Source organism: Osmerus mordax, chromosome 3 (genome assembly GCF_038355195.1).
Source record: "Osmerus mordax isolate fOsmMor3 chromosome 3, fOsmMor3.pri, whole genome shotgun sequence".
Taxonomy (NCBI): Eukaryota; Metazoa; Chordata; class Actinopteri; order Osmeriformes; family Osmeridae; genus Osmerus; species Osmerus mordax.
The window spans coordinates 10,151,757-10,165,278 of record NC_090052.1 but is presented as its reverse complement, the minus strand read 5'-3'; the positions used below and the strand labels follow the sequence as shown (position 1 = coordinate 10,165,278).

At 41.4% G+C, this 13,522-nt stretch overlaps 1 protein-coding gene across 1 annotated transcript; it reads right to left on the bottom strand.

The window, feature by feature from the left end:
* Window positions 1-657: 657 nt before the first annotated feature.
* LOC136941279 (ER lumen protein-retaining receptor 2-like) lies at window positions 658-13,289 on the bottom strand. The gene is made up of 5 exons (XM_067233746.1): window positions 13,104-13,289; window positions 3,887-3,987; window positions 3,390-3,548; window positions 2,901-3,153; window positions 658-2,796 (listed from the first exon to the last, which is right to left on the bottom strand). Exons 1-5 carry the CDS (start codon window positions 13,192-13,194, stop codon window positions 2,762-2,764), a joined length of 639 nt encoding a protein of 212 aa, XP_067089847.1. The 5' UTR covers window positions 13,195-13,289; the 3' UTR covers window positions 658-2,761.
* Between the last annotated feature and the right edge of the window lie 233 nt (window positions 13,290-13,522).

The window sequence follows — 13,522 nt, the reverse complement described above, 5'->3', positions numbered from 1 at the left end:
TTGCTACAGTAAAATAGCTAAACTGTTCATTACCCTATACACAATTTATGTTTGATTACTCAAACAACATAAACTGCCCAAGAGGAGTCTTTCCAAGTGACAAATGTTTCCAACCAAACTGACACTTACCTTGCGAATTTGATTCTCACATTGAATGAAACATTTTCTGCAAGGTCTTTTTAACCTTTTGATAAGGTATCGTGTGACTGACAAACTGTGCATGCCTTAAGTGCATGCGATACGTGATTGAAACTCTTACAGCTTTTACTGAAACATTGTAAAATGTGTTATCTTTATAGAGACCAGACAAGGACATTTAAAGTCTGTATATTTTCAGTTTCCATTTGAAACGCTTAAATTTAGATAAAAACTCACAAAACATTTCACTCTTTTAAATTATTCATGCCTTGCATCAAAACTTGTACATTAACTATTACTTGTCACCCTTTTATGTATAAACATTCCTATTGTTGTCTGGTTATCCTGGGCTGTAACCTGTTTCAGCTATGGTATCCTTTTTTCATTTTGGTGCTACATTAAAGCAGAATTGACAGTTTACAAAATCACTAAGACTTATGCTTCATTGCCAAAGTGCAGTTGCAAAAATCATGTTAAACATAAAATGCCCTAAACACCATAATGCACAAAAGTCTGACCTCTTGTGGTAAATAATTTTAATAGAAAGCTACATTGCATTGTAAAAAAGAAAAAAAACTGAAGAAAAAAATATACCCCAACAAGTTATATAAAATTCTAAACAAGCCTTCTACACAACTTATACACTTCAGAAGCTATTTAGTAGCAACTCCTAATGAAGTCAAATCTATTCTCGTATCTTTGGAATATTACTAATGTTACTATTTGAAAAAAATATATATATTTGGTGGGTGGATAAATCTCTAGTGTGTTTATGGCAAGTGTCTGTGTCGATCTCAACAGTTTAAAGACAGTTCAAGTCATGGTCTCTGCACCAACATCTGGTCAAAAACTAAGATTTCTTTAAATCACATTTGACCACTTATAAATCTGTGAAATTCTAATATTCTTTTATATACCCTTAGTTTACCCAGGCTATTTGGTCCATATTGCTCAAGGGCGTAGGTTTGCATAGGGTTAATAGGGACTAGTCACGACCAAGTTTGGGAAAGACACAATTGTCCCCACCAATTTTTTGTTAATTTCCGACAAAAATATTTTGCACAATATATTTGCAAAACTCATTCGTATTATTATCTATACTATGTTCGTTGCCCAGAAAAGTGAAAAATACATTTCCAAGTTAACCAATGCGCCTCGAGCCTGCGAGACAAGATGATGAATCGTGAATCGTGACTTGCAGAAAGAGGGCAGAAGTCTGACACGGTAAGCTATTAAATACGCCAGGAAATAATAAAGCCTCCTATTAGTATTTCGTTTGGTCTCAGCATTTATATTTTTGAACCTTTTGTGCTTGGTAGATAGGAAATGTCACCCAAAAAGAAGAGATGTGTGTCCCTACCAAAGCTGAGACCAAACCTACGCCATTGATAGTCAATGAGACGCTGATATGAAATGTGATAAAAGTATGCTTACCACTTTCAAAACAATATTCTAACATGAATGTTTTATTTAGCACCACAGGAAAAAGTAGCAAAACATTCAGTGAAGGGAGTATTAAAGGATATCATGCAATGCCTGAAAAAGCATGAACTACTATGTACCTTTAGGAATGACTGAAAATGACTTAAATCAGCTGGGAGTAAAAGCCATCATTTAATGGTTCTAAAATGTGCGCCTGCAAAATATTGTTTCATATGTCAATTCTGCAAGGCTGTTGAATTTTTTGCTGTTCAGTGGACCTCTTAATACCAATTAACTATTGACATCCAACCACAGTAGTATCCCCATTCCCCACTGGCGTTGCAATATCTCAGCCCCAGTCAGTAATACTGCGTTAAAACACCACCAAATGTACATGAAATGTTTTCAAACCTAATTTAAGGTATGTGTCAGTAAATTGTTAAAAAGAGTAGCACTACAAGGGTATGTATGAACATTGGTGCAGCACCAGCAGAATACTAGAAGTCCTTTAAATGGCACAAGGTCTTTATAGGTTTTGAAATTCTCAAAAAGGCACAAACAAAATGGAAGTCAGAATGAGAAGGAATACACCATATGCACCAAGAATAGTGCATTAAAAGAAATGGCAGTTCTTAATGACCACTTTGGAACACAAATTAAAAACTGTGAATTAAAAAATGAGGGACAGGTAAACAGTGGGGTTTAAACATACAAACTGAACCACAGTGGAGACAAACAAGGTTGATTTGTCAATTCTTCTTTAAACAAAAAAAGAGAAGAGTACAAAAAAGTCAGAATATTCCTTTGACATAAATCAAATCCATGAAAAAGACTTTAACATTGTGCCTTTCATTACCAAGTTCAACAAGGAACTTTGCATTGAGTCAACCTTATTTGTTACAATGCGTGTTTCATTGTTAGAAAGAAAGAAAATACACATCTCACAATGTAAAAAAAAAGGTAAGGCAAGATGCTAAACACAGGAACCCATAGGCTGATCAAGAACCCGTGTTCATCTGATGTTCAGTTCTGGAACGTGTTGGTGTTTACCAGTTCAGTTATACTCATGACGAAGAGACTAGTGTTATGCCCCCCATTGGCTCTATGTCTCATACATCTTCCGCTGGCTTGGAGGGATTTCAGGATGTTTTTTCCACATGCCCTGAGTCTGCTTGAAGACACGGGTCTCCCTGTCTAGTTCTTATGCTGGAAGGCTCAGCTTCTTTCCTTTCAGCACTGAAGACCAAAAATGAGAATGAGATTCATGATAATGAAAAGAAAGTTGTGGTTTCCACCCACAGTATGGTCAAGATAGCAATCGTCAACATTGAAAAACTCACCTTTGGTAACGTAGAGATAGAAGAAGTCACAGTACAGGATGGTCTGGACCACACCTGCCACAATGGCAATCATGTCAAAGAAGCCCTCAAAGTAGCAACGCCAGATCCAGTTGAAGAGGTAGAGGGCTCGATACATGCCCAGGAAGAACAGGTAGTGGGTGGTGATGGTCTCCGCCTCGCCAGTCTTACTGATCATGAAGAGCTGGGGCAAGATGGCTACCGACTCCAGGTAGATGGAGAACGTCCACAAGATCTATAGAGGAAAGCGACAGAAAAGATTCATGCCATTATAACATGACTCTTGGTCCAAATCATTGCCTTCAAGCATGGACATATCATTCAAAGAGCAACTCTGAACCACAAACTAGAAGCAGTACTAGAAAAGATTAGATTACACTGACAAACATTGAACAACCATTTATGCTCAATGCAAATCGGTGGCCCCAAAGTCGTGAATTTCTTTTTCCGCTCATGTTTTGTGTCTCTAACCTCTAAAGGAGAGAAGTCATGGTTGACCAGGAAAGCCAGCCCCCCTACAGGAACAATCAGGAACTCCATCCTGAACGTATCATGGTTACCATCATAGGTGGCCTTGAACTTCATGTAGATTAGGTAAACAGTGGCATAGGCACACCCTATGTAGATCACCTATGGAAGAGGAGGGAGATAAGGTAACAGTTCTTTAGGTCTTTGGCATTTGTCATGCTTTAATGGACAGATTATAAGTGAAGTGTGACAGGAAATGCAGAGAGAGAGAAGAGAGAATGAGAGAGAGAATGAGAGGGAGACATGCAGCAAAGGGCCAAGGCTGGATTCGAACTTCACATGTTGTCATTAGACAAACTAGTCCTACAACCAACTAAGGGGTATACAAGCCAGCATACTCTTTATTTAGTGAAGAAAAACAATGAAAAGAAGCTACTATAAAACCTCCAGCCTTTTGGGGAGACATGTAAAAGGCAATTGGGATGCAACACTCTTCGTACTTTCATGGTAGTGTTGTAGAGGGAGATGAAAGATGAGAGCAGGTCCAGATAGCGACTGGTGAAAACCACGGCAAACAAGATTTGGCTCTTCCCAGAAATGCCTACACAACAACACATTTGTACAAAATGTCACATATCTGGCTGATAATGCACTAAAACAAATTGTTCTTGACAATATAAATTACACAGCTATTTTTTGTTTTACCAGAATGTACCAGAAGATCCTGTAAAGTGGAATTGAAAACGAGTTTTAAGTTCACCACACCACAGAAGAATGTGTTATTAACTACCCATCCAAATTCGAATGAAAAAAAAACACTGACAAGTATGTTAAATTAGGCTTTGAAATCGTGAGAAAATCAGCAGTCTTCTCTGCTTGAGACTGGGGGGGCGTGTCGCCTCAAGGAGCTGAAGCTCTGCCCCCTCGCTGGAAGGCGTCGCCTCTCTCAAGTACCTACAACCCAGATAATGGATGCTACGTCAAGCCGAACAAAACAGTATAGAATTAGAATTTATTTGTTCAATGACTGAAACATACAGATGCATATAAATGAAGCTTGTTCCCCTGAGCTGTAACACAGGAGTAAAAATGGACACCAGAGACAGCAGACAGTGAGCTCTCCAACTACTTCTAGCACATTAGCTACCATTTCACCAAAATCCCATCATTCTACACCGAGTATCCTAATATAAAGTTATCGGTTTGCACTAACTCATAGCAGAGATACCTCTGGAAAAGTTATCTAGTATAATTATAACAAGCACACAGAACTGAGTAATGAACTGCTGGCGGTGGTGGATGGTCCAGGTGCGACGTTGCCGTGTGTCCGTGAACCCCGTCTGTCTCTGGTCCATGTTAAAACCAGTGTTTCCCCTACCATTATATTAGGGGGGCGCCCCGCCTCCCCAATGGCACCCCCCGACCCCCCCCTGGAAGTTCAAGTTAATAAAAAAATCAATATATATATATATAGCGCCCGATCACAAAATAAGTCATTTAAGGTTACCTTTCCTATAAAACAGGTACATAGCTTGCTCTTTTATTAAACAAACTAATTGGCCTTATGTTATTTTTCTTATTTACACGACGGCATGTCATTTCTGTCTCTACATGGTAGGCGTGCCCCCCCCCCCCTGAAAACTATCCGCCGTGAAATGGTCAGTGCAGAGGCGGCTGTTGGAGTTTATCCGAAGCTGTCCATGAGCGTGGCTATTCACAAAATCTATCCACCTATTTTTCCTTTCCTTATCAATAGGGAACTTAAATAGCGTTGCAGCGCAGCTGCAGTTCTTGCATCCAGGGAAGATGCAGTTGCGGGTGGAGGGATACATCCTGAAGCTAGCTAGCTAGCTGATGTAGGCTACAATAACAGTACAGCAGGAGGAGCCATTCAGTGATCTGACGTAGATCGGTCAAAATGACATAGATAGGTCATTTTGTGGCTCCGCCCATTAAAACCTGATCTGAAAACGGAGGAGAAACCGTTCTACGGTCTAACTCCACATTTCAGTGCGACAAAGTTTTAGCGCTTTGCACATGCTTTCAGGAACTCTTTTCACACGTATATAATGTACTTAGAAGCACAACATTGAATTTGCTTTACAGGATCTTTAAATGGACCAATTCATGGCCAAAAGGTGAGTTACAGGCACCCTTTTTTTTAACACCCTCAGCAAAGTGAAAAGGTTCTCCAAACAAGACAGAGCACCACTGTATCTGGTTTCACAATCTAGGCCTATATGACAATATATTATGCAGTATGAACAGAATACTGGCTTGCTATTTTCCTATCCTATCTTTAATATTTGATTGATTTTGGGGGGAGATATACGCCTTTATCAGTCCTCTTGCTAATGCCTAGTGACACCAGCCAGGTCCAACTGCCCAGCTAACAAGGGACGGTGACGTTCCTATTTGGTCCCCTATAGGTTATACCGTGACGTTATCCTTAGGACGTCCCTAGGACGTTCTTTGGACGTTATTAAAGTTCCTAAAAGGTCACAATTTACTTTCAGGGGACGTTTCAGGAACGTCCCTGGTTGATTATGATATGACATTATGTTAAAAACTTTCGGGGGGTTCCAGGAACGTCATTCGTTGGTCATAACGTAACCACCTAAATTCCGAACTGATATTTTCTTTTGTGTGTCATTCTGTGATGTGACTTGCTCGAGCTATAGCCTACTGTCACTGTGGAAACTGTACAGTATTAAATCAATTGTTTATGAATGGTACCAATAACCTGCATTTGAGCGAAGTAATACATTATAGCAGGGTTTTTCCTGGGTCAAAATGGGTCTTCGGTGCTCCAAAAAAAAAAAAAACATGTATAATGGACTGCATTTATATATATATATATTCTTTTTTATAGCTAATGTAATATTGCACAAATATCCATATCCTATTTCCCCTAATGCAATAAAGTTAGGCTACTTAAAGACACCTTACACTCAAAGTCTGTTCTAAATGGCATAAATGCTGCCAATTAATAATTGACGTAACAACTTATTGTAAATGGTCAGTAGCCTAGCCTATCGATTAAGTTAGGCCACTCTGAAGCATGTACACTGCCTGCTTCATTTGATCTTGATAGGCTAAGCAATCTGTAGCAAATAATAACAATAAACCCACTTTTTATTAATTAAAACTACTTCAGCATAATAATGCACCTAAAATACAAACCTGAGCAAGGGCAGCAATCGCTATCGAATCAACGGACAATTTAGCTAGCAGAGGAAGAATACAAACAATGAAAATCACCAGTTAACTTGATTTCAATTTGCAAGAAATATAGACTTATCGGTAACAGGCTTAAATGAACTGACAACATAAGTTACACGACTTACAGTTATCAAGGACGCACACACGCAATCTCAACTGCGGTGTGAAGCGCGTGTCCGTGCAATTCTCTGACATGCACTCTAATAATCACTGCTGATAGACGGCCTAAAACTTTGTACAGCCTGATTTCTGATACCGTGGCGACATAAATTTAGCCATAGAGGAAACACTGCACTATATATTATCATTCCAGGTTAAGAATACCAATGGAGGCTGCGTTGGAAATCGTAAATCAAACTTTTGTCAGCATTTTAAGTTTAAATTTCATTTGTATTTGTACAGGTGTATTCGTGCACGTCGGGCTGGCCCCTCGCAGCGGAACAACAGTTTACTGGCCGCTCTGTCCATTCGCACACCTCACAGTTGCGTATTGATCAAACAAGAAGACACGCTTATCAACTCGATTACTATTGATCAAAACAGAACGAGGGTTCGGCTGTAGCATACTTGAAACATACTATTGAGAACATACAGTCTTATGCAAAAGTTTAGGCACCCCTCTGAGGCTGCATGATAATTTACTGTCTTCACCAAAAAAGATCAATATAATACTGTAATATTCCTTTTTTAGTTAACACTGAGTGCTGGGGTGTTTTCCAGACAAAGATATTTGGTGTAGCAGTATTTAGTTGTGTGAAATTAAATCAAATGTGAAAAAATAGGCAGTGCAAAAGTTTGGGCACCCTAATCATTTATTTGATTTGAATACCTCTGCCTACTAAATGCTGATTAACTGCAACACAAAATTAGTCTGATTAACTCGTTAAGCCTTCAATTACATAGAAAGGTGCATTCAATCATTAGAAAGGGTATTTAAGTTAGCCAATTGCAAGTTGTGCTTCTCTTTGATTCTCCTCTGAACAGTGGCAAAATGGGGGCATCAAAACAGCTATCGAATGATCAAAAAACAAAGATTGTTCAGCAGTATGGTTTAGGGGAAGGCTACAAAAAGTTATCCCGGAGGTGTCAGCTATCAGTTTCCACTGTGAGGAGTGTCATTAAGAAATGGAAGGCAACAGGCACAGTTCTTGTTAAGGCCAGAAGTGGCAGGCCAGGAAAAATAACAAAGAGGCAAAGGCGAAGAATGGTCAGAATGGTCAAGGACAACCCTCAGACCACCTCCAAAGACCTGCAAGGTCATCTTGCTGCAGATGGTGTCACTGTGCATTGCTCGACCATTCAGCGCACATTGCACAGAGAACAGCTGTATGGGAGAGTGATGCGGAAGAAGCCTTTTCTGCACACGCGCCAAACAGGCTCGCTTGAGGTTTGCCAAACTACATTTGAACAAGCCAGGCTAATTTTGAAACAAAGTGCTGTGGACTGATGAGACAAAGATAGAGTTATTTGGTCACAACAAGAGGCGTTACGCATGGAGGCAAAATAACACAGCATTCCTAGAAAAACACTTGCTGCCCACAGTAAAATTTGGTGGGGGGTCCATCATGCTGTGGGGCTAGTGCAGGAACTGGGAATCTAGTTAAAGTTGTGGGTCGCATGGATTCAATTCAGTACCAGCAAATTCTGGACAATAATGTTCAAGAATCTGTAACAAAGCTGAAGTTACGCCGAGTTGGGTGTTCCAGCAGGACAACGACCCGAAACATTGCTCCAAATCCACTAAGGCATTTATGCAGAGGAACAACTACAATGTTCTGGAATGGCCATCCCAGTCCCCAGACTTGAATATAATTGAAAATCTATGGGGTGACTTGAAGCGGGCTGTCCACGCTAGGCACCCATCAAAACTTACTGAACTGGAGATGTATTGTAAGGAAGAATGGTCCAAATTACCTCAATCCAGACACTCATCAGAGGCTATAAGAAGCGTCTAGGCTGTTATTTTTGCAAAAGGAAGCTCTAGTAAATTCATGTGATTTTTCTGTTGGGGTGCCCAAATTTATGCACATGTCTAATTCTCTTATGATGCGTATGGCATATTTTCTGTTTATCAAATAAACCTTATTTCACTGCTACAATATCACTGTCCATGACGTATGTGTATATATATGACAAAGACGTTCCTCATCCAAACGCCCAACAATTTATAGATGAAAGTAATGGAGATTATCAAGGGTGCCCAAACTTTTGCATACGACTGTATTCGCTGACATGCATTGCACGCTTTTTTTTGCTTTTGGCGCTCGGTATTTGTCATTGGCGCTCGGGAAAACGGCTTTGGCGCGCGCCAAAATGTTCTCTATGCAGGAAAAACCCTGTATTTTGGGATGTACCATCACTGAAACAAAACATCTAAGCTGGATCCAGCCTATCCAAGCACCAGCTGTGTCTCTGGAAATGTTCCATACTAGCCTATTACAACACATCTCTCGCGGACGCCACCGCTCGTGACGTGAACCCTGTTGTTGAGTGAAGACGTCATTGAGAGACAGAAAAACTTTTTGATTCCGCATCCTTAATTTATAGCTATAATACCGTTTGATAATCAATTTGTGTAAATATATCTTCAACTTAAGTTTTAGTGTTGATAGTATAGTTCTTTGTTATTGTGTTTTTAATAGTTTTTTGTGTGTAGTTGGCTAGTTTAGAGTAATTTAGCGCACTTCTGTGAAGGTGGGCCACACGAAGGATAGAATTTGAGGTAAATATATTTGAATACAAACTTAAGCTCTACTATCTATGTATTTGTATGTTTATCCAACGTGAAATAGCCAAAGAGAAAATTTATGTATCTTAATTTCTATAGACAATAAAAATATAAGAAAATTAATTCGACACGCAGCTGTACCTGTCGTTCTCCCCGACCGATCCGGGGATCTCAGCTAGGCTTGAGGCCTGCCTCACAGACATCTCCGCCTGGATGACCGAGCACCACCTCCAGCTGAACCTCGCCAAAACAGAACTTCTCATCATCCCGGCTAAACCCTCCATCTCCCACGATCTCTCAATCACCCTGGGATCTGCGACGGTGACCCCTTCATCCTCTGCCAGGAACCTTGGGGTTACCATGGACGACGAGCTCTCCCTCACGGCCCACATTGCTGCGGTCTCCCGGTCGTGTAGATTCACCCTCTACAACATCCGGAAGATCAGGAGATACCTGTCTGAGCACTCCACCCAGCTCCATCCACCTAGTCCAAGCACTTGTCCTCTCCAAGTTGGACTATTGCAACTCGCTGCTCGATGGTCTCCCAGCATGTGCAACCCGCCCTCTTCAGAGGATTCAGAACGCAGCGGCCCGCCTGGTCTACAATCTACCCAGACGCTCCCTTGTTACCCCGCTCCTCATCTCTCTCCACTGGCTACCTATCATTTACATTTACATTTATTCATTTAGCAGACGCTTTTATCCAAAGCGACTTCCAAGAGAGAGCTTTACAAAGTGCATAGGTCACTGATCATAACAACAAGATAGCCAAAAAAACATCGCGAGTAGCCAAAACATGAAGCACACATTGTGAACAACCAAAGTAAGTGCCAAAGGGAAGAACCATAAGAGCATGTAGTTAAACAAGTCACAACCAAACAACATGAACAGCTATAAGTGCAAGTGTACCTGTGGGAAAAAGCAAGCAACAGTAATAAAACAATATATCACAGCGAGAACCAAAAATTTAAATCAGTTACCACTAACCACAAGAGCAACAAGTCTCTAAGCAAGAGTCATTGTGATCCTTGAGGAAACTAACATCGGGTCAAGCGAACCGTTCCTAAGTACCGTTGTACTCCCGGAACAAGTGCGTCTTGAGCCTTTTCTTGAAGGTGGAGAGACAGTCAGTGTCTCTGATGGAGGTGGGGAGTTGATTCCACCACTGGGGGGCCAGACAGGAGAAGAGCTTGTGTTGGGACCGGGCGGTCTTGAGCGGTGGGACCACCAGGCGGTTGTCTGAAGAAGACCGTAGGTGGCGGGTGGGGGTGTAAGGCTGCAGGAGAGACTTGATGTAGACGGGTGCAGTCCCGTTCACTGCTCGGAAGGTCAATACCAGGGTCTTGAATCTGATACGGGCCATGATAGGTAGCCAGTGGAGAGAGATGAGGAGCGGGGTAACATGGGAGCGTCTGGGTAGATTGTAGACCAGGCGGGCCGCCGCGTTCTGAATCCTCTGAAGAGGGCGGGTTGCACATGCTGGGAGACCAGCGAGCAGAGAGTTGCAATAGTCCAACTTGGAGAGGACGAGTGCTTGGACTAGCAGCTGGGTGGAGTGCTCAGACAGGTATCTCCTGATCTTCCGGATGTTGTAGAGGGTGAATCAATATCATTGATTCACATCATCAATATCATGGCCCGTATCAGATTCAAGACCCTGGTATTGACCTTCCGAGCAGTGAACGAGACTGCACCCGTCTACATCAAGTCTCTCCTGCAGCCTTACACCCCCACCCGTCACCTACGGTCTTCTTCAGACAACCGCCTGGTGGTCCCACCGCTCAAGACCGCCCGGTCCCAACACAAGCTCTTCTCCTGTCTGGCCCCCCAGTGGTGGAATCAACTCCCCACCTCCATCAGAGACACTGACTGTCTCTCCACCTTCAAGAAAAGGCTCAAGACGCACTTGTTCCGGGAGTACAACGGTACTTACGAATGGTTCGCTTGACCCGATGTTAGTTTCATCAAGGATCACAATGACTCTTGCTCAGAGACTTGTTGCTCTTGTGGTTAGTGGTAACTGATTTAAATTTTTTGTACTCGCTGTCATATATTGTTTTTATTATTGTTGCTTGTTTTTTCCACAGGTACACTTGCACTTACAGCAGTTCATGTTGTTTAATTGTAATTTGTTTAACTACATGCTCTTATGGTTCTTCCCTTTGGCACTTACTTTGGTTGTTCACAATGTGTGCTTCATGTTTTGGCTACTCGCAATGTTTTGTGGCTATCTTGTTGTTATGATCAGTGACCTATGCACTTTGTAAAGCTCTCTCTTGGAAGTCGCTTTGGATAAAAGCGTCTGCTAAATGAATAAATGTAAATGTAATTCAGGCTTTTAAAATGCATTTAAATAAAGTTTGTTTATACTGTAAATCGTGTTTTTTCTATAAGCATACACATAATAAGTTACAATACACAATACTTAGCAGCAGCCTGTTATACTTTCCTGTTGTAAAGTTAAATTACATTGTTGAGTTTAAGTGAACACATTCAGTTTAGTTTTGCACTATAGGCTACATTTTACTAGGTAATATGCATTTTATACTTTGTATACAATAAATATCCATTAAATGCATAAATGTGACTATAAATTAAGGTTGAGAAATTGATTCTGCATTTGGTATGCTTAAGTTATCAGGACGTCGCAAGGGAACGTCCCCATGACGTCGCAGGTCCCGGGGACGCCGCAGACAAACGTCCCCTAAATGTTATGAGGATCTTACATGGACGTCCCGGGGACGCCGCAGACAAACGTCCCCGGGACGTCCATGTAAGATCCTCATAACATTTAGGGGACGTTTGTCTGCGGCGTCCCCGGGACCTTTAGGGAACCCTACAAAAAGACGTCATGGGGACGTTCCCTTGCGACGTCCTAATAACTTTCGGGGACGTTCAGGGGACGTCCTGGGGACCTCATTTTGTTAGCTTGGTGGCATCTACGGATAGGTCAACAGGGGTCAGTGTCAAAATAATATTAACTGTTTTAATAACTTGACAGTGTAATCTGTGAGGTTTGCTACCTGCTTCCGTAGGTATTTCTAGAACGCCACGTCAGAACCCATAAATTGCTTGGTCTAGGGCTAGGCTAACCTTCATCCTAGAACAAGCAGTCAATGAATTTAACTGCATAGCTAGCCAATAAACTTGTGTGAACATTGTGAAAAGTTAGCAAGCCTTTGATTCCGAAAACTATTTAGTATATTGTTTTAACGTTATGCGTGATAGACTAGCCAGCTAGCCTAACATTCTACACATCAAGTAGACCACCATACAAGATAGACAACTACTGTTGCTATACAACAGCACGTCTATGATGGAAACCCAATCTCTAATTACCTAAACACAAAATACGCAGCAATGTGTAACTCGCTGCTAAGTACTGCATGTATTATTTATTAAGGCACAAATGTATTATTTTGTGATTGGTGGAGATGGTTGTCACTCCTACGCTAGATTTGTAGGCTAGCTAACACAAGTTAAGCTGCTACTTTGGAGCTAGGTAGAGCTAGTGGTACAGTACTCAAACTAAGTTGCGCAAGCCAAAGTTACCATTCTTAGTTAGAGCATCAGATATAGTTATGATTAGAACCATAAATGCAACGCTCACATGCCAACTAAAATTCATGAAAGACGGCCAGGCCAAGAGGTGACATGGCTATCTAGCTTGTTGTAGCTAGGTCGTTGCTAGACATTATGGGATCTGTATTTCGAATGCTAACGACACAACTGGCATAGTAGTAACAGTGCCTTTTTAGCTAGTTTACCTGCACAAGACCTGGTTTTCCATATTTTGAGCAGCAAGATAATAATAGCCGCCAGGTGGGAGAGGTCTCCAGTTAATCTGAAGATGTTCATTGCTCCGGTAAGTAAGTCCTTTTCTTTGTGTATAAGTTAGCTAATATAATTGCACTGAATGCAACTTGGTGCAACAAACTGAAAGATGGCGAGAATGCAAGTCGACGTGGAAGGGGCGGAAGAATATGATGGACAGCTCACATAGACATGCCCACAATAGTCAAACAAAATATTTGGCTAAGCCAGACGTTGCAAACTAGTGATGTGTCGTTCGTGAACGATTCGTTCATTTTGAACGAATCCTTACAAGGACTCGGGAGTAACGAGTCCTCTCAAAGAGTGATTCGTTCATTTTCTCGTGGCCGCGCATCGGGACTGTTGCATAGGC

Bases quoted from the DNA above. Each gene is read 5' to 3' on its own strand.
- LOC136941279 (XM_067233746.1), bottom strand. From the start codon at position 13,194: ATGAACATCTTCAGATTAACTGGAGACCTCTCCCACCTGGCGGCTATT. The intron at 3,988-13,103 runs GTAAACTAGCTA...GTTGTTGTGTAG, and splicing joins GAAAACCAGGTCTTGTGCAG to GCATTTCTGGGAAGAGCCAA. The intron at 2,797-2,900 runs GTGAGTTTTTCA...TTTGGTCTTCAG, and splicing joins CTATCTCTACGTTACCAAAG to TGCTGAAAGGAAAGAAGCTG.